We start from the raw sequence: 20,144 nt of genomic DNA, 5'->3' as shown, positions 1-20,144 counted from the left end.
ACAGGTCTGGCGTGGTGTCCCTAGCGGCACTGTTGCCTCTTCTGGTGGTTACGTCCGGCTCGTTCAGGAGAACCATCTCGTGATCCTCCATTGCTTTGGCCAATGCTTTTCCTCTCTTGGACTGAAACTTATAGCCCCACGTTGTGTGAGGGGCGTTAAAGTCGCCAAGGATCAGGAGCGGCCTGGTCCCCGCCAACCATTTCGCCTGGCTCACGATGCGGTCAAATTCGTACTGCCGTTGTGACGGCCGGCAGTACGCGCTCATTACAAATAAATTGCCCGAGCTGCCAATTTCTCTCGCATGAATTTCGACCAGCGTGTGCTCGCACCCACCCTGCGCCGTGACATGTTGAGTTGCCGCCACGTTGCTGCGGACGAGCACCGCCGTCCCGTTCTCGAGCTTCATTGTCAGTCTCCAAGTTTCTGCCTCATATGTTAGCACCGGTAGAATGCACTGATTGTACACCTTTCTTTTTAACGATAATGGTAAGCTTCCAGTCAGGATCTGATAATGTCTGCCGTATGCACTTCAGCCCATTTTTATTCTTCTATAAATCTCCTTCTCTTGATAAGAATCCCCTACGAATAATTTACCTAGATAAACGTACTCCTTCGCCGACTCTAGAGGCTGATCGGCAATCCTGAACTCTTGTTCCCTTGCCAGGCTATTGATCATTTTCTTTGTCTTCTGCATATTGTTCTTCAACCTCACTCTTAAACTTTTTCGATTAAGATCCTCAATAATTTGTTGTAATTCGTCCCCAGTGTTGCTGAACAGGACAGTGTCATCTGCAAACCGAAGGTTGCTGGGATATTCGCCGTTTATCCTCACTCCTAAGCCTTCCCAGTCTAATGTCTTGAATACTTCTAAACATGCAGTGAATAGCATAGGAGAGATGGTGTCTCCTTGCCTGACCCCTTTCTTGATAGGTAACTCTCTGCTTGTGGAGAACCGAGGTAGCTCTGGAATATTTGTAGATATTTGCCAAGATATTCACGTATGCCTCCTGTACTCCTTGATTACGCAATGACTCTATGACAGCTGGTATCTATACTGAATCAAATGCATTTTCATAATCTATGAAAGCCATATCGAAAGGTTGATTGTACTCCGCATATTTCTCGATTACCTGATTATTTCTGCATATGCACTTCCTTTCATCACGGCCGCCCTAAAGCGATATACGTATATATAGCACTGTGCTCGCCTTCCAGCTCGGCCGTGGTTATATAAAAATTAAATCATGGAGGTTTTCGTGCCAAAACTACGATCTGATTATGAGGCACGCTGTAATGTGGGACTCTGGATTAATTTTAACCACCTGGGCTTCTTTAACGTGCACCAAAATCTTAGTGCCATGGGTGTTTTCGCATTTCGCCCCCATCGAAATGTGACTGCCCTGACCGGGATTTGATCTCGCGACCTCGTGCTTAGCGGCGCAGCACCAAAGCCACTAAGCAATCACAGCGGGTGTCGTTATATTCTCGCTGGCGTTCCGTGTGCTCCGATTGTTGACGCTCGGCGTTCCTTCATTTCAGGAATTTTCGCCTACCTGAATTACCTCGAACCGAAGACACGACGAGAAATCCTGGAATGTCTCATCAAGGGCCTTCAGCGACTGGAGTATAGGGGCTACGATTCTGCTGGTGAGTTCAGACAACAACTTTGCTAAGCAGCCGATTGAGCGAAGCCCTGTCATTGTAAATTTACGTCTGTTAGTGTGAATCATCTCATTATCGTGACTTATTGTCGTGATACCGATCGCCCTTCGCTTGAAACGCTAAAGTTGCATCTTAGTAGAAAGGGAAAAAAATACTGTTTACATTAGGATGGGCACTGATCGAGTTGATTTCGCGTTACGTCTCGTGGCCAGGGCCATGCTTGTGTCGCTGAAATCGCCGATACCCGCACCTGAAGTGCTTGTGTGCGTAAAATGAGACTTCATTCACCTTCCTATATGTAGCTATGTACTGCCGTCTTATTGCTCGATCAAGCGTTTTCGAAAAAACACGTATTTAATAGCAAGCAGTACTAACCACGCAGGCGCAAAAATTGAACAAAAGGCCACTTAATGCGTGTGAAATAAAGCACGTGCCCGGTGTGTCGTCACCCGCCGGCTACGCCACTGTCCCCGGATCCATAATCAGCGGCCCTCTAGGGGGCCTGCAAGGTTGGCGTCGGTACCTCTGCCCCATAGAGTCGGGGGCAGATGTTTACGTTTAACGTGCCCGCTCAGACCCCACGTCCATTGACGAAATCATAGACAGCAGTGAAGAAACGCTGGCGATGAAAGGATTTTGTTTTTCTTGATAATAAAGAAAAAACGCAGGTCTCTGTACAAATCTGGCAAGTGCCCGCTCCCTAAAAAATTAAGACAAGATGTACCGCTGTGTGTGAAATTTGATTTATTTTCCTGCTTTTCTCCCGCTTTTGGGCAAATGCGAAACGGCCGCAAGCGGAAGCTGCAGCGTTGATTACCTGTTCCAAAAAACCGAAAGCCTCGAACTAGCTTGTCGCGTCGTCAAACTCTGCTGGACTACTTGGCGCAGTAACACGCGTGCAGAAGCTTCGTCCCTGTAGCGCTTTCTCTTCATTGCAACAGAAAGTTGTCCGCGAGCTCTAGCGTTGTGGTGTATATCTCGCCACTGTGCCAACACGGCGGTTTCTTCACGAGTCCTAGGTTGTGTTAAATGAATTGTTATCGGTCATTTGTAAACGTCATCCACAACCTTTTCATTGCCATCTTATCGATTAGTTAACTTGATAAATTTGGCTAATTAAACGTATTCGCTCACAATGAACGAGAAACATTCATTCATGAACAACACCCATCAACGCCGTTCGCGTAGTGCCCTCAGGTACATTTTAATTCTTGGCGACCTTCAGTTAAGATAGCAGAATACCGCTGAATAAATGTGAAGCGACGTACTAGTCATTGCACATTTGCCAGTATTTCACACTGTAAGAATGTTTACCCCTTTAAGGGTGTCTTCTTGTCGCCGACAGTGTTACGGTTAGGGCCTCAGAAAAATTTTTACAGGACGACAATGGAGCTCTAACTGGACGTGCGATGACAAAAGGCGTAGTTGAAAACTGTGTAATCATTCTGACAGCCTTGGGCGCACAGAAATTTCAGACAGGAGAGTTTCATATCTCTCCCTGCGAAATTCTCTTGTCGGATCGCGTGCCGTATGCGTCACGCGATCCTCCAGCTCGGGTATTCTGTAGTTGCAGGTATTCTATAGTCGGGTATAACTTTATAAGGCAGCATAAGAAGGCAGCGGCATTTGCCCCTCAAAGGCGGATGCACACGAGCCTCCACCAATGAGCGCGCATTCTAGACCGACGTCATGAGCCGGACAGTCGGTGACCCCGCCGACGGAGAACAGCCCGCGCTTCGAACCGGGCCGAGTCGCATTAGTGGGACTATTTCTTTAGTAGCGGAGGCAGTCGGCTACCGCACTTCGGTTATCTGGGCAGGGCCTCTCCTGCCTTCAGTTGTATCCGACTACAGTTCACTCGACGCAGGGAAAGAATTTTGCTTGCGTTGGCGATGGGGGCAAGTGGGGAAAGTCTGTGTTGGCAGTGACGCTCGCCTCCTGAAATAGTTTGCGGCACTGAAATATTTCTATCTCTATTAACCTTCTATTAATGAACCAATTTGAAAAATTCTTGCACTAGAATGTTCCCTAGATGGCACGTAACAACTTCCAACGTATTGGCGGCGAGGAGTTACGGAGTCGCCATCTGTCGGAAGCGCCTCACTTGCGTAGTATGAGGGATCACGCGGCGCGCTCCTCATAGGTTTCGCTTACGGCGCTCAATAAAAACACCACGTGGCAGCCCTCCTGGGCATTTATGTAGGTACTCTCAAAACGAGGGAAGTTTTTGACTGTCGATATAATAATCTTGGGCAAACTGAAAGCACAGAATCGTTTACAGATGCTATCTCTTTACCGAATACGTACAGTGAAGACCACTGCGCGCGGTCGCCGCGATGGAGTCTCCCGAACCGGCTTCTTGCGTGATAGGTAGGCAAACGCCGAGAGTAAACTATGTGAAATATGTTCTTATAGTGAGCTGTCTGTATAACCAAATGGAGCATAACAGAATGAAGCCTCAATGCAGCGATCGCACGGGTTCCCAGCGACCGACTGCGCGTCTACACGAATGTCCGCGCACAGTGTTTTGCTTTCGCTGTGAGCGCGTTTTCTCCCCGTGCCGTGAGCTTCAGGGCGCAGCATGTGAGCATTTGACAGCACACTAGCAACCATTGTTGCGTGGACGCTATCAGAACTGTTCAAAAATAGTTTCGTTGTAGAGACTTCGACGCCTACGGCGACTGTGATGTGCCGTCGTGACGATTCAATCTTGTCTTCTAAATTCTTGGACATTTCAATATTATTTCTCAAGTTGCGTCGCACTGTATATGTTTATCGGTTTTCTCAGCGTGCGATTTCCCTCTGCTTCTTTTTCGTAATCCAGTGCATTAATTCATAACACAAACATGACCATATGCCATGCCTTTTTTTTTTATGCGCTTCTTACCGCTCCCTTTCCGTTCTAGTGAACTTGCCAGAATCTAGTATGAACAGTTCATAGAGCAATAAAGCGTCATGACATTAGCCGGGCAGAGGGCGCGGGCGAGCGTCTCAGTGCGCGTTTTCTGCTGCTCACCGAACATCGCGCAGTCCCGGCGCTGTAGCAGAAATATTCCTCGCGTCTGTGCTTGCTGCATACCCGAGTTGTAGCCGATGGCTGTCTGCCGGTTCTAAGTTTCGCCAGCTAAGCTTCACGCAGCTCCTTGCCCTGTGGCTACGTGTGAATAAGGCTGACACCGGGCTCCGTTGCGTACGTTGTTATGATTGGGGGCTCAATCCCATCGCTCGTGATCCGTTGTCAAGATTGGAGTCGTGCATGAATTAGAAGGTAGCTGGCCCATGCCGTCGTCCAACTTATCCACGCTGAGGACGTTGATGAAGGGAAGGACTGCTTCTCATCGAGAACAATATGGGTTTATTTACGTTATCTACATCAGTCTAGCATGACTGCTTAGAAAAGTACATCAGCCTAACATGACTGCTTGAGAGAGTACATCAGCCTAACATGACTGCTTGAAAGAGTGTGTCCTGAGCAGCCGCACAACAGCAGTTTGTAAACACTCGGTCCTCCCCCGATACCCAGGTGACGGAAACGGCCGTCCAAGTACCGTAGGTGAGTTGACCAGGCACCGTAGGGGAGACGAGGCACCGTAGGGGAGACGAGGCACCGTAGGGGAGGCGACCCGGCACCGTAGGGGCATTTATTCCCTAGCTGCAGCGCGCCCGCCGGCCGCCCATTGTCTGGCGTCTTGGTCGGCGCCTGGGAAGGGGTCTCAGTAGACGTTCCCGCGGCTCAGTAACAATAGTTGGTCCGCCGAGCCCGTTTAGTCACAATGGCGACTTCGTCAAACTCGGCTCCAGCGACGGAGAGTCGAGGACGTACGTATTGTTCACACACAGTCGACTTAGTCACGCCGTGGCTAGAGGTGTGCGGCGACGCTCCAGGAAAGTTGCCGCCACTGTTGCAACTGGCCGGCAAAACTTTCTACGTCTTTGAAACAACCAGGCCAATAATATTCCATAAGCAATCTGTCCTTTGGTTTGTTTATGCCTTATAGGTGGCCGGACCACCCATTTCCATGACAGAGACTCAAAAGGTCCTCCCTGTACCTAGTAGGTACGACTAACTGATCTAAAATCCTACCCTTTCGGTCTCTGTAGTGCCGATACAACAATCCTCCTCTCTCATGTATCGTCACGTTGCGCCTAGCAATGCCTTCTTTAGCTGTGTGGTCTAATTTAGCTAAGCTGTCATCATTCTTTTGCTCCGCTGCCAGTGACTCTCTGTCCACACGTAAGAGCTGATCAAAGTTCTTTGAGGCCGGTGATAATAACGACCCTGTCTCGCCTGCGAGTGCATCAGCGGGCTCTTCCTGCAGGGGTGAACTTTGACACCCTAGCGATACGCTCTCAATGAGCTGGTCAGCTGGCAGGCTTTCCTCAACTGTTTTTTCATCACTCGAGCCTTGCTCGGATTCGGTTATTGCAGTTATCTCCTTTGCTACTTCCGCTGGAGCAGCTTGTGCATTTTCGGCTGAAAGCGACGCGATTTTATGAGCTTGGCCTCGCGTCAAGGCCTGTACTACGCCCTATCCTAGTTTAAGCCCTTTTTCACGCAGTAACTGATTTGAACGATTCGAAAAGATGTAAGCTTAGGTACTGCAGTGACAAAAATTTGGAAACTGCAGCCTCAGTCTCTAGCTCCCTGAATGGTCCACTGATTTTGACTTTGGCCATGGGCAGACACACGCTGTGTTCTTCTACAACCTGTTTGATCCATGCTACTTCTCCGTTGAAGTCATCTACCGTCATGTAAGACGGATGGACAATGTCCATCGTGGTGGCACTGTCTCTTAGCACTCGGCATGGTTTGCCATTAACTTGCAGGTCGTGAAGATATGGGCTTAAAAGTTCCATAGTCTCGTCTTTTCCCTCTACGTAGGAAAAATTACATTGGGCTTCCCGCAGTTTACCGCTATATGTCCCAGTTTGTGGCATTTATAACTGCGAATTGGTCTAAAAGATTCGAATTTTCTTTTCTGTTCTTTTTGTGCGGTTTCTCCGTTAAGTTTCTCCTCGATATATTCTGCGGGCTTTTCCTCCACTTGTACAGGCTCCGATCGTCTAGTCTGCAAATTTCGACCGTCCCAATTTCTGTCCTTGGCGTTCAACTTTCTACGCGTTGCGTACTCTTCGGCTAATTCAGCCGCCCTTTCCACAGTGTTTACATTTCCTCTGTCTTGCACCCACAGCTTCACAGATTGTGGGATGCTTCTGTAAAACTGCTCTAGACACATGCGGTCAATAATCATGTCTCTGCTCTCGTACGCTTCCGCGCTTTTCAGCCACTTGACTAGGTTGGCCTTTAAGCCGTATGCAAACTCAGGATACCCCTCGCTATCTTTCTTGCCTGTGCTCCTAAACCTTTGCCGAAAAGCTTCGGCTGAAAGGCGGTATTTCTTCAGGAGACTAGCCTTAACTTTTGCATAATCATATGCATCCTGTGCACTCAGTCTAGCGATTACTTCCGCCGCCTCGTACGGCAACATAGACAGCAACCGCTATGGCCATGTACTCGGGCCGAAGTTCATCTTCTCGCAAGTCCTTTCAAAATTACATAGGAACAAGCCTATGTTGGTCCCGACCTCAAATGGCTTTAATAGCCTGTCCATGCGGTATGATTCTGCCTCACTTCATCGTCCCAGAGCCCCTTCACTTCCTTGAGACAACTCCAAACGTTTGCTTTCAAGTTGAAGTTGCATTTTTCTTAACTCGCGATATTTATCGCGTTCCTCTCCCTCTCTGCACCGTTCCTCTCTCTCTTTCCCGTTTCTCTCTTTTCTTTAGAAGTTCCAATCCCATTTCAATTTCTTCTTCACTGGCCTGTTCGGAAATTAGCTCCAATAATTCCGCTTTTAGCATTTCTTTGCGTACATCTAGGCCCAATTCCTCACCAACAACCAACAATTCGTCTCTCAGCAGTCTCCTTAACTCCATGATTGCTGCGTTACTGCCTTGATCCTGCTCGCTAAATCTAGCTAGGAAAACACAACCTAGCTAACACTCAACAATCTAGTTTCCCTACTGTTCTAAACAGAACAACCACAAAATGAAGCCTAGAGAGTCAAAGCAAGAACCAAGCACTCGCCGCAGACACAGCACCACGTCGCAAAGTCCATCTCACCGCTGTCAGCCAGTTGTTATGATTGGGGGCTCAATCCCATCGCTCGTGATCCGTTGTCAAGATTGGAGTCGAGCATAAATTAGAAGGTAGCTGGCCCATGCCGTCGTCCAACTTATCCACGCTGAGGACGTTGATGAAGGGAAGGACTGCTTCTCATCGAGAACGAGGAATATGAGTTTATTTACGTTATCTACATCAGTCTAGCATGACTGCTTAGAAAAGTACATCAGCCTAACATTACTGCTTGAGAGAGAGTCAGTCTAACATGACTGCTTGAGAGAGTGTGTCCTGAGCAGCCGCACAACAGCAGTTTATAAACACTCAGTCCTCCCCGATACCCAGGTGACGGAAACGGCCGTCCAAGCACTGTAGGTGAGTTGACCAGGCACCGTAGGGGAGACGAGGCACCATAGGGGAGACGAGGCACCGTAGGGGAGACGAGGCACCGTAGGGGAGACGACCCGGCACCGTAGGGGCATTTATTCCCCGAGCTGCAGCGTGCCCACCGGCCGCCCATTGTCTGGCGTCTTGGTCGGCACGTGGGAAGGGGTCTCAGTAGACGTTCCCGCGGCTCAGTAACAATAGTTGGTCCGCCGAGCCCGTTTAGTCACAATAGCGACTTCGTCAAACTCGGCTCCAGCGGCGGAGAGTCGAGGACGCACGTATTGTTGTTCACACACAGTCGACTTAGTCACGCCGTGGCTAGAGGTGTGCGGCGACGCTCCAGGAAAGTTGCCGCCACAGTCGCAACAGGCCGGCAAAACTTGCACTGCAGCTGGCTGTTCTCAACAGCGCCTCCATGGCCCAGAAACTCTCGACTGTCCAGTGCTGTCAACCGCTGGGCAGGAAGAGAACTGCTGGTGGCCAGGGGGTGATGCCTTGGCTTGCAGCGACCACTTGTGTAATGATATCACCGCCCCAAAACATTCAACAAGGACAGGCAATTACAAAACGAACCCCACAACACGGCTCTGCGCCGAGATGACGTACCTTGGCTCTCACTTTAAACCCGCTAGGCTTCAAAGAAAACATAAGTGCAGAAACAAAAAATGCTGCATTTCGCTATGCCAATTTTTGAAGACCTATGGGCCCCGGGTGCCAGACGACCTAGCTACGCCACTGGGTGTCGTTACAGGCTGCGCATAGAATACTTTTCGTTCCAAGTGCTCTTTTATGCTACAGGAATGAATAAGTTGGCATGAATGAATTCTAATTAAGAAAATGGCTGCACTTATGAATATCAGTGAGCGCACCATGTAAAAGGGGATGTTACAAGAGAGATCAAGAGATGGCACCACCAACTCGTGCGACATATCTTGGGAGCTTATGTCGCACTAAGGTCTATAGATGAAACTTTTTTTTTATCCAGGGACTTTAGTGTTACATGCTGGCCGAGTGCCCTTTTTGAATCCTCCACTTCCGCCGCCTCTGCAACCTTTTCTCCTCTGTATCGAAATATCTTGGAGACCCACGCCTTTTTGATGTCAGAGCGAATATGAAACGAATTTTCTACTGCTGCTATTGCAACAGCTGATATCGCTGCACAGTTTCAGTCTTAGTAGATACTGCAGCGCTCGCCGCTAGCAGACGACGGGGCACGAAAGGACAGCTTTAATATGTGTTCGCCCCCCTGATTGGCCGAAGAAGCCTGCATCTTCCAAAGTGCTGCACGGAACTACTGAAACATATTATAGTATGCTAGCGCTATTCGATCTTACTTCCAGATACGCTGGTGCCGCCGCGCAGATTTTTTCCGAAGCCACACAGTGGTGGTGGGTTCCCACCACAGCCTTTCGGCGCTCATCAAAATGGCGACAAACAATAGACCGACGAAAAATAACTGCGCGCGATCATTGTGTCACAGTGCAAAAAGCCATGGAATATCATTGGGGCTCATTAACACCGGCGACTGACAGTGGTTGCGCGACCAGTCGCAAATAGTCGCAAATGGTCGCTTTTCTCGAAAAGCCACCATTTTGGGCCAGTCGCTCTCTGCGCGATTTTTTAGTCGCGCCTCTGTGGTCGCAAAACTGATAAACCAATCAGCGGCGCACCAGAAGTGATCTTTCATGTGTCTACATCCGGCCTCCTCCCACGTCGCGGCAAATTCCGCGTAGATCCCGAGAGTTTTCGCTGAGAACGATAATCTCCGGGATGGCGACTTGCAGGTTGCGCTCTGCCGGGCTTGCCGGTGTGAACATCAGTCGCCTTCGGTCGCTTCTTGATTGCGAGTCGCAAATAGTCGCGCGACCTCCTCAAGTCGCCGGTGTGAATGAGCCAAAATGCGCCGTTTCCCGAAGGTTAAGAAGTGAAAGAAGTTATGCCTGATAATTAACAAGCTGTGGATTAGGAAGAATGAGACTGAAATGGTTAACAACCATTTCATTCTACATGTTTTTCTAGTGCTACATGTTTTGGCACATTCAGTGTTTGATTCTACTCTTTTTCTGATTTAATTGTGATGCAGTGTTGAAAAGGAGTTCAAATCCTGGTGAATGCGACTGAAGAGAATGCTGATCGTTCAGAATTATACGATTTAGCTGGAGAACTTAGTTTTAAAAGAAAATTTGGCCCTCAAGTATCGCCCTTGCGCACGTGCTGGAACAGTTTACCTTGCTGGTCTCTTCGGCTGTTAAAGCTGTGTGAAAATTTCCATTTCGGATGTTGCACCCATACCTTCAACATGATTGTGTTTGTTGTAGCCTGAAATTTTTCTGCATATTTAAAAAGGTGCATATGCGCAAAAAGCTGAAGGAGGTGGTTTCAGCACTGTGCTCATTCAAGCACGGTAATTACTAAGAGCCAAAGGTGGGCACCGCCTGAGCAACACATTCAAAAGAGGCTCTCTGCGTGTAGAATTTTTCACTTGCCATATTACTATTTGCAGTATCTTATTCCATTCAGGTGATTTTAATTATGCTCACAACTTCATAGCTTAATATCCTCTTCATTCATTTAATCATACAAATGAGTATAGTTAACGTGTGTGGATTACGTTACAGAGTATATTTGCATGCATTTGGACTTGGAACCCAAAGGTCTCCACCACCATTTTTGAAGATGAGGTTTTCTTCGATTACTTGACATGGGGTTGGAGTATCTGGTATTTCATCATATTGTAACCACTTCCAGAGAAAGAGGTCGGTCAGGGGACTTGTATATGTCATAGGAATATGAAAATGGTATCAAATGATACCTCTCCATGCAAAGAAATGTAGTTGTAGTCTGCAACTAAGTTGTAAAATAAGGGATTGGTATAGTTAGCCATAAATGGGGTGGCATGCGGGTGCCTGTGTTGCTGTCACTCTGCCATGTCCTCCTCAGATGGAGTGAAGGGCCTGAGTTCAGGATGGAGAACTGAATCAGAAGCAGGCACAGTGCAGAGCTGTCAGCCATGCGAGTGCATCGCCTGAGCCTTGGAGCGTGTGTCCTGAAGAAGTCATGTACACTCAGGCTGATAGGCCCTATGCCTCGCGGTATATAGCGTGAAATAGAACAAGAAATTAGAGGCGACGGGGCACATTACAGTGTCAAACACTAAAAAAAAAGTCAACCAAGTGCCAAGGCTAAACAAGACAAGGTCAACGTAATGTGCATGAAATACGATATGAACATATAAAACGATTTAATAATGAGCATGAAAAAGAGAGAGAGATCTAATTAATGTTCAATTATTTATTCATTTGAACCACTGTGTATATTGACCTCGCCTTCTTTTAACGTCGGCACTTGGTTGAACCTTTCTTTTTATTTTTGTTAAGGTTTGTAAAGCTGCATTAATTTCAGCTCGGTCATCATGGGCCCATTTCACTGTCAGCGGAATTAAACGGGTGCGTGCGTGTGTGTGTGTGTGTGTGTGTGTGTGTGTGTGTGTGTGTGTGTGTGATTTTAGTCTTTTTCAATGGGCATTTTAATTTGTGTGGTGTCTTATTTTATATCAACTACTTTAATCCAATCCATTCTTATTGGTATGCTTTATTGTCCTTTTTACCCCACAGGAATTGCCTTTGACAAAGACTGTCAGGGCAATGACATTTCCATCATTCGTAAAATTGGAAAAGTCAAGGTGCTTGAGGACTGCATATGGCGTGAGTGCAATATTTATGTTCCTGCTTTTAAGCATGAAGTGCTACTGGCTCCATTCTTGTCACTTCTTGCACAACTTGACCTGCAAGAATATGTAATGATGCTTGCTCACTATCGCATGAGTCCCTTAATTGTTCTTGTGTGTATCAGCTCCATCACCTAAGCATAAGTATTTTAAGTCTAGAAGAAATAATGTGATAAACTTGCAAAAAGTAGTAATTCATGGTGCTGTTGCTTAGTGATGAGTCTGTATTTACGATGTAGGTGTGGATTTCAGGGAAGCCTGTGTCTGTAAGTTGCCAGGAGGACAATGCTTTCAAGGAATAAGCAATTGAAGCCAGCATAGATTCATTTACGGTGCTGGTATAAAATACATACTTTTTCTAAAATTTTCACTTGTTTGGTGCTGAGTATGCACATACAGCCAGTGATGTTTGGGGGTGTACATGCAACCACTCAGTGGTAGTCAGACACTTGTATATGTCATGTATGGTAGTCTACCATTAATGTTTGCTGCTTTGGCTGTAATGGTGCATGCACTGCATGGGACTTGTGCATTGTTTGTATAAGTGCATGCAATCTTCAATTTGGTTTTTAAAAAGAATGTCTGCTAGCAATCTGAACTGGGACAAATACAATAAAGCCAACTTTACCGATAACAGCTATAGGAAATAAAACGTTGTTATAATGGTTAGTAGTGATTATTATATATGTTAAAGCTGTGCTTTCAAGACAAGCCTTTTAATATATTCACCATCGTGGCCATTCGCGCCTGTTGGTATACCATAGTAAAGGTTTTAAATAGTGCAAGTCTGCGAGAAGAATACAGGAAAGACATGCGCTGTTTTTCCCATATTCTTCTCAGGCCCTTGCGCTATTCAAACACTTTACCTTTAATTTGTGTTTATGCTAAAGAACCACATGAATTTTAAATTGCTATTCCTCCACTAAAGTACCTTTCATAACCTTCATGTGGCTTTGGGCTGTACCGGTCGTACGAGGTATCTGAGGACGCGACTTTGAATTGTCATATACACTATTATTCTATCGTTACATCTGTGTAGGCGCTTAAGGTCATCTACACTGACCCCTCTGTCACCTGTCTAGCACATTTATTCCAGGCTAACTGCTTTCAGTATGAAACAGGAGGTGAATCCGTATGTTCCCCTAGTCCTCTACCATGCTGACCATAACGACTTGGAGATTTCCACCTTCTTGCCTGTCGAGAAATCCTTTGTTTTAGGGGTGAGACAAGAGTTCATGACCAATTATCGCCTGTGACAGAAAAATAATGACTGCCAGTGGTGAGATGCCATTCAGGTGGTGAATTTTCTCCAGCAGGTGGAGGCCATGAGTGAGAACCCTGAAAAGCCATTTATGGCCATTTCCGAACATCTTCAGGAGGCAGAGTCAACATTCAAACTGCCTGGGCACAATTTCATTACACGCCACTTCAAAGTATTGGATTTGCCTGCTTTCACAGGGCCTGCACAATCTGAGAGTGGCTGGCTGTGAATTTCTGCGGACACGTCACTCTCAGTGTGGTATCAAAATTATCAATATTTAGACCTGCTATGCGCTGTGTATGGGGGCATCAGTGTAAAGAAACTAACAAACAGCCATGCAAAGCAAGGAACTCTCAAAAGGCTCGTATTGTATGAGCACTGCCCAACATCAACACGCACTATCTGGTCTGGTTACGTACCTTTTATTGAAGCCAAATTCGGTAAATAATTGAGGCTGAAGATGCTTTTATTTAAGTTTCAAAAAGCCGTAAAACAAACACTAAAATATTTGGAACGAATATATTGAATCTTGTCTGAAACTTATATTCCATTACTGAAGCTGTCAGTGTGTCCTTAAATACCTTGCATACCCGATAAATCCCCATTATTGTAACAAGACGCATATAAGCAGTTGATTCTTATGCTGACCCTTGGGAGACTGCAGGGGCTGTTTTTTGAAATTTTCTGCGTACTATTTCTCAAAGAGTGGCCTCGATTTCCAGAAAAGGATGACCTGGACATGGATCATGAGCACATTACACATGTTGGTGTTGCCCACACACGTTGGGCAACCCATGGTGCTCCCAGTGACCTCAACAGCCACCCACACCGTTCAGACACCGAAAATGGTAGGTGTACATAAAACTTTCTTAAATTTGTTAAACTTGGTAAATTTTTTATGAATGCTGCTTATAGCTGAAGAAGCTAATGGGCAGCAATATATACCTTCGCCAAATAAAAATGGCTTTACATTAGGTGAAGAACTTACTAGCAAAAAAGGAACACCATTCAAAGTATAGCTATTGCTTCAGCTCTGAAGTATTTTTTAAAATTTTCAATTTAGGTTCTTCTGGTGGGCACTAATGAGTTGATATATAAATACAATGCTGAACATATATACTGACATGTGTACTTATTTATATTTTTCTCAGGGACTGCATTTCACAGTCTAACAACTTTGTTATCGCTTAGTGCTGGACATGCCTGCTTGGATTGGAAGTTTCTCGAATGTTACCGATGGTTGTCACCGAACCTTGTGTAATCTGATTGTATGCGCGACGTCAGTTGTGTAGTACTTTCTGAAAAGCACGAGGGCACCAATGATTGTGCTGGAACCTTCTACAAGTCATGTAATAAATGCCAACACGCTTAACCCGCTAATCATATTTTCGCCGATTGCCGACTGTGCTCGCCACTACCGTTGTGCTTTGAGTGTAGCCTGTTTTCTGGGCACAGTTACACCCAGTAAAGAGTTGGTTTTGCGATTCGCAGTTTTTGCTACTACGATTTTCACCGTCGCTACAATGTGACATCTAGTGGACGTGCTTTGTTGTGTGACTAAAAACCCTTGCAAGCCCAAGCCGTGAGGACATTGTCAACGTCAGCGTGAATAACCAAGCTAGTGCTGCAGTTTTAGACCGTGTGGAACAGTGCGAAGTAGGACAGGGGTCACAGGAAGAAACAAGGACAAGCGCTTACTACCAACTCAAGATTTATTGCCTGAAACAAGCTGTTATATAGAAAAAACAGGGGGAAAACTACATAAAAATATATATGTAAAAAACAAACAATATAGATGAAAAACACTATAAAGATGCCATCACTGCTCAACGTTCGTGCTGCCATTGTCTGAGAATGCCATCTCCCTTCGTGATAAGGCCAGGGCTGGCTTACTTATGCACAGGCATACTTCACATGCTATACTAGCCAATTCAATGATGATGCTCGTTCGATCATGCCTGTGTGGGACGATTACTTCTATTTTTCCAAACAGAGGGTTACATTCACATGCGCTGCATTGCAGGGCTAAGAAACCTTCCTTTCCATTCTTAACATTTTTTGCATGTTCACACAGACAATTGTTCAGGCACCTGCCTGTCTGACCTACGTAGCATGCGCCGCATTTCAAGGGGATTCTGTACGCAACCCCCTGCACACAATCCACATAACGGTTGCGGTGCTTCACACTGGGCATTTTGTTTCTTGATAGGAGTGCTTTTCCTTGATATCGAACAAAGCTTGCGTGTGGCAGAAAACACTGCACATACACCAAGTAAGGCCCACCACTTCAAGCAACCCAGATCAAGGACTATTTGCCACAAGCAATTTCTGAAAATTCTGTTATTGAGCAGAAGAAAACATACACCCTGTATCATTATTCACTTAAGAGGCAAGATACTTAAGGAGAGAATAAAGAAATCTGTGAGGGAGCATATGCACTATCAGGTTTTTGTGAAACGGATATGGTGTCTCGATTCCAAACTTCTTGCAATCCAGCAATTGAGAGAGAATGCAGCCTCTATTTTACCATGATAGATACAACTGATATTACGTATGACCCTAAACAGTGCAAATTCATTAGGTTTGCGTTGCTTGCTGATCTTCAAAGTCACCATAAGCAATGCATCAGTGAAGAGAATAGCACTCTAAGACCAAAAAGGCCTTGGGGAGGCATCAGAAATTGAATAAGTGAGAGTACATGAGAGCCTACGGCTAAGGTAAACCTCCATCTAAAATGCTATACCTTATACTACATTGAAAACAGGGAGTAACCAAGACTGTAGGAAACCACACACTCGCAGCTGAGCAAACAGCAGCCACTCCTTTCTTTTCCAATGTGGCTGCTCGCTCTGTTGCATGACAGAACCACGACATTGCACATTTTTCTATTTCTTTGATACAGTTGAAACTCGATTTAACGAAGTGATGACCATGCTCAAATTATTTCGTTAAATCAGGAAGTTTGTAAAATTGAGAAAGGAATTTTTCGGTCCTTCGAAATCTAAAATTGTGACGTAGCAACATGCGAAGGCTACCATGGCATTGTACGGGCCACTAATCCAGCCGTCTGTTGCATAAACTATGAAATAACGAAAGCAACTACTGCCACCCCTATTGAGGCGGGGTTGAGTTGACTGTTCCATGCATGGGCGCGGCGTGCACCCTCGTCAAAATAAAGCTAGGGATGAAACCATGGTGCCTAGACGACTTAACATGATAGCTTTAGAGTGCATGCTCAAAGAAGACCTGTCGGTGTCAAAATTAGAAAGAAATGGCGCTTTTTTTACTCTTTTATTGCAGGAAAAACTTCATTAAATCGAGTCCGGCCAATTTGTTTCGTTAATTCGGGTTGATAACATTGAACCCTATGGGTACCTGCCGGAGGATGTAAATTTCTTTGTTAGATCGGAAACATTGTAAAATTGGGTTTTGTTAGATCAAGTTGTAACTGTATTTGCAGTTGCTTGAAATGACCCCCGCCCGTCTCTGAGCATGGCTGCAAGGAAGAAAAAATGGCAAACAAATTTGTGCTAATTTCATCACAGGAACAAAAACAGCTTTAGTTATAAAGGTACTAGGCAAAAGTTCAAAGCAAGGCCAACCCTGCAAATTGCTAGACATGCAGCTTTGAGCTAGTGGAGAAGTTTCTAGGCATGCGACATTAATTTTGTTGGAACCCTGAAATTATCCAGCTAGCCAACAAGACAAATACCATTATAAACCACTCGAACTGACATATTGCACATCCTTAGGCATACATGTACATGGATCTCGACGGTGCAACGCCTGGTGTGCCACAATGAAAGTGCATATTGCTACACATGCAAAGAAGAGCAAGAGCTGCCGCAAACTTTCACAGCGGGCACCATAGAATAAAGAACCAGCGAGCACTGCAGCGATTCTCTTCACCACCTCCAGGTGCCTTCTGCCTGCCATGCTCGCTTCCCTCGCAGCAATAAATAATATAGCCGATTTCACAGACGGGGCATCTACGCTTCTGTGTAAAACTACGAAATACACAGCATATTGGGCCGTTTTGTGCATGTTTCAAACATGCTGCCGGCTGACTCTTCGCTGAATCCTAAGTCTCATGGATGCCCAGAGGACGTCTTGATGTCAGGATATTTTCGGACGCCCACTGGATGTTGTGCATTGTCTGGGATAAAGAAACAAGTTGATAAAACGCTATGCGATGAAATCATCCAACCTCGAAAGGCCTGTGGGCGTCTCCTGTATTTTTGGTGAAGAAAAAGGACTGAACCCTGCATTTCTGTGTGGATTATCAATGGCTGAACAGTATTGTGAAAGACGTATACCAGTTCCCATGGATAGCATTGCAGAGCCAGTCCAATGCGTCACCTAAGTATTTCTCATAGATGGATCTCAAGACTGGCTAGTGGCAAATAGAAGTCCATTCGAGGGATCACGAGAAGACAGCCTTCATCATGCTGGATGGCCTGTACGAGTTCGTCATGCCATTCAGACTGCGTTCGGCACCTACGATGTTCCAGCTTGTGATAGACACGGCATTAGCACGGTTGAAGTCCTATCTCGTCTACTTGGATGACGTTGTTGTCTTCGCCAGGAATTTCGATGATCAGCTTAGGCGGCTTGGGACAGTACTAGAAGCCATCAAGTCATCAGGGCTCACTCTGAAGCTGGAAAAATGTCGCTTTGCCTGGGCCACGTCATCAGCAAATCTGGAGTCCATCCTGATCTGCAGAAGACATCTGCCATCACTGACTTTCCACAGCCTGCTGCCAAGAAGGGAGTGCACAGATTCCTTGGCCTGTGTGCCTATTACAGGCCTTCGTCAAAGACTTTTCACACATCACTAAGTCATTGACATATCTCACAAAATACGACACTGAGTTCAAGTGGAAAACGTCTGCAGTCACCACGAGTACTCACCCACTTCGATGAAGACACCGACACTGAAATTTACACCGAAGCAAGTAGCATAGGCCTCGGCACCATGTTAGTCCAAAGAAGAGACTGATTTGAAACAGTCATTACTTATGCTAGCCAGTTGCTGTCAAAAGTAGAAGCCAATTAGTCGACGACAGAAAAAAATGTTACCATCAATTGGGCTACCACGAAATTCTGCCCTTACCCATATGGCAGGCCTTCAAAGTCGTAAGCGGCCACCATGCCTTATGTTGGCTGGCAAATTTAAAGAACCCTTCAGGACACCTCGCACGATGGAGTCTGACTCCAGAAATTTGACATCACCATCGTGTACAAGTCTGAACAGAAACACTGTGATGGTGACTGCCTATCACCCCATTGACCCACCACCACAAAATGACGAGGATATCGACACCTTTCTGGGAACAATAAGTGTGGAACACTTCGCTGAACAGCAACAAGCAGACCCTGAGCTAAAAAACCTCATTGAGTACTCTAAAGACAACACTGACATTGTCCCTAGGGCATTTAGGTGAGGGTTCTCTTCGTTTTCCCGGCAAAACAATGTACGCGTAAAGCACTTCTCACCAGTGTGCACCAGCTACCTTCTTGTTGTTCCCTCAGCCAATGTCTCCTTTAAAAGATGCCTGCAGCGTGAGCCAAGAAGCTGGTTCCGCCCCTCTCTTCTTCTTTTCTCCCCTCCACCACTGTCGGTTGCAAGCGCTAGTTGCGGTGGCTATTCCAAACTTGAATCACGTGCCCCTGCCTCCGAGATTATTGTGGTGTCTGTTGCAATCCCAGAGGCAGGACCCACGGTCTCTCGCCAAGCCATTGGTCAAGCGCGTGCCACTCTCAATATTGTCATTTCCTCCGCAACAGGAACTACAGTCAGCCACGAGTGCCATCTTTCTGTGACTTCCTGAATCAAGGGAACCTCCACTCCAATGGGAAAATGAACGACGTGGCAGGCATCTATTAAAACAGGCATTGTCTCAGCACTGCGTCCAGGGGTACTACACATCCTACATGGCGATCAGACTTCTGGGCACCTGGGATTCTCCTGTATGCTATTGAGGATACAAGAGAAGTATTACTGGCCACGCCTGACCGTCGACGTTGCCCGCTATGTCTAAACATGCCGAGACTGTCAGTGACACAAGACACCACAGACAAGGCCAGTGGGATTGCTGCAGTCAATTGAGCGACGTTGCCGACCATTCCAGCAGATCGGAATGGACTTGTTGGGGCCATTTCGGGTGTCAACGTACAAGAATAAGCTGATGATCATGGCTACTGACTACATTACCTGCTATGCCAAAAAGAAAGCCCGACCCAAATGTACTGCAGATAAAGTGGCGCAGTTCTTTATCAAGAGCATCCTGTTACAAAACGGTGCCCCAGAAGTCCTAATCGCTGACAGAGGAACTGCTTTTACGGCAGAGCTTAGTCAAGCCATCCTGCAATACAGCCAGATAAGTCATTGCAGGACAACCGCCTACCACCCGCACACAAATGGCCTTGCAGAGCGCCTGAATAAGACCCTCACTGACATGTTATCCATGTACGTTGACGTCAAACACAAGACCTGGGATGCAGTCCTTCCCTACGGAGCCTTCACGCATAACACAGCAGTGCAAAAAACAATGCAGATCATGCCATTCAAGCTGGTTTACAGAAGGAACCCGACAATGACTCTTGACGCCATGGTACCGTAAGTCGCTGAGGAAGACAACCTTGATGTCAAGGCCTATTTCCAGTGTGCCGAAGAAGGCCGACAGCATGCCCGCGTGCGCATCAAGAATGTCTCAATACATGGAATACGAGCCCGGGGAATGTGTTTGGGTTTGGAACCCGATATGCCGACGTGGACTTATTGAGAAACTTTTTTGACGCTATTTTGAACCCTACAAGATGATCAGACATATTGGCTCACTGGACTATAAGGTCGTTCTAGAGAGCATTTTGCAATCCGAGTGGCTCCGTGCACAACCTGAAGTCATCCATGTGGTGCACCTTAAGCCTTTCTATGCCTGCAGGCGAACATTGGAGCTTTGTTTCTTTGTCACTTCGTTGTTTTT

General features: G+C 46.4%; 1 protein-coding gene across 9 annotated transcripts in view; it reads left to right on the top strand.

The window, feature by feature from the left end:
* LOC126547673 (glutamine--fructose-6-phosphate aminotransferase [isomerizing] 2-like) overlaps window positions 1–20,144 on the top strand; it is a 92,462-nt gene that overhangs the window by 28,701 nt on the left and 43,617 nt on the right. For all 9 annotated transcript variants that reach the window (XM_050195624.3, XM_050195622.3, XM_055063126.2 and 6 more), the window contains exons 2-4: window positions 1,540–1,647; window positions 11,785–11,874; window positions 13,881–14,006. In XM_050195624.3, coding sequence (XP_050051581.1) covers window positions 1,540–1,647; window positions 11,785–11,874; window positions 13,881–14,006 — 324 coding nt within the window. The remainder of the gene's footprint in view (window positions 1–1,539; window positions 1,648–11,784; window positions 11,875–13,880; window positions 14,007–20,144) is intronic.

This window comes from Dermacentor andersoni, chromosome 1 (genome assembly GCF_023375885.2).
Source record: "Dermacentor andersoni chromosome 1, qqDerAnde1_hic_scaffold, whole genome shotgun sequence".
Classification (NCBI taxonomy): Eukaryota; Metazoa; Arthropoda; class Arachnida; order Ixodida; family Ixodidae; genus Dermacentor; species Dermacentor andersoni.
This window is presented reverse-complemented; position numbering and strand designations above follow the sequence as displayed.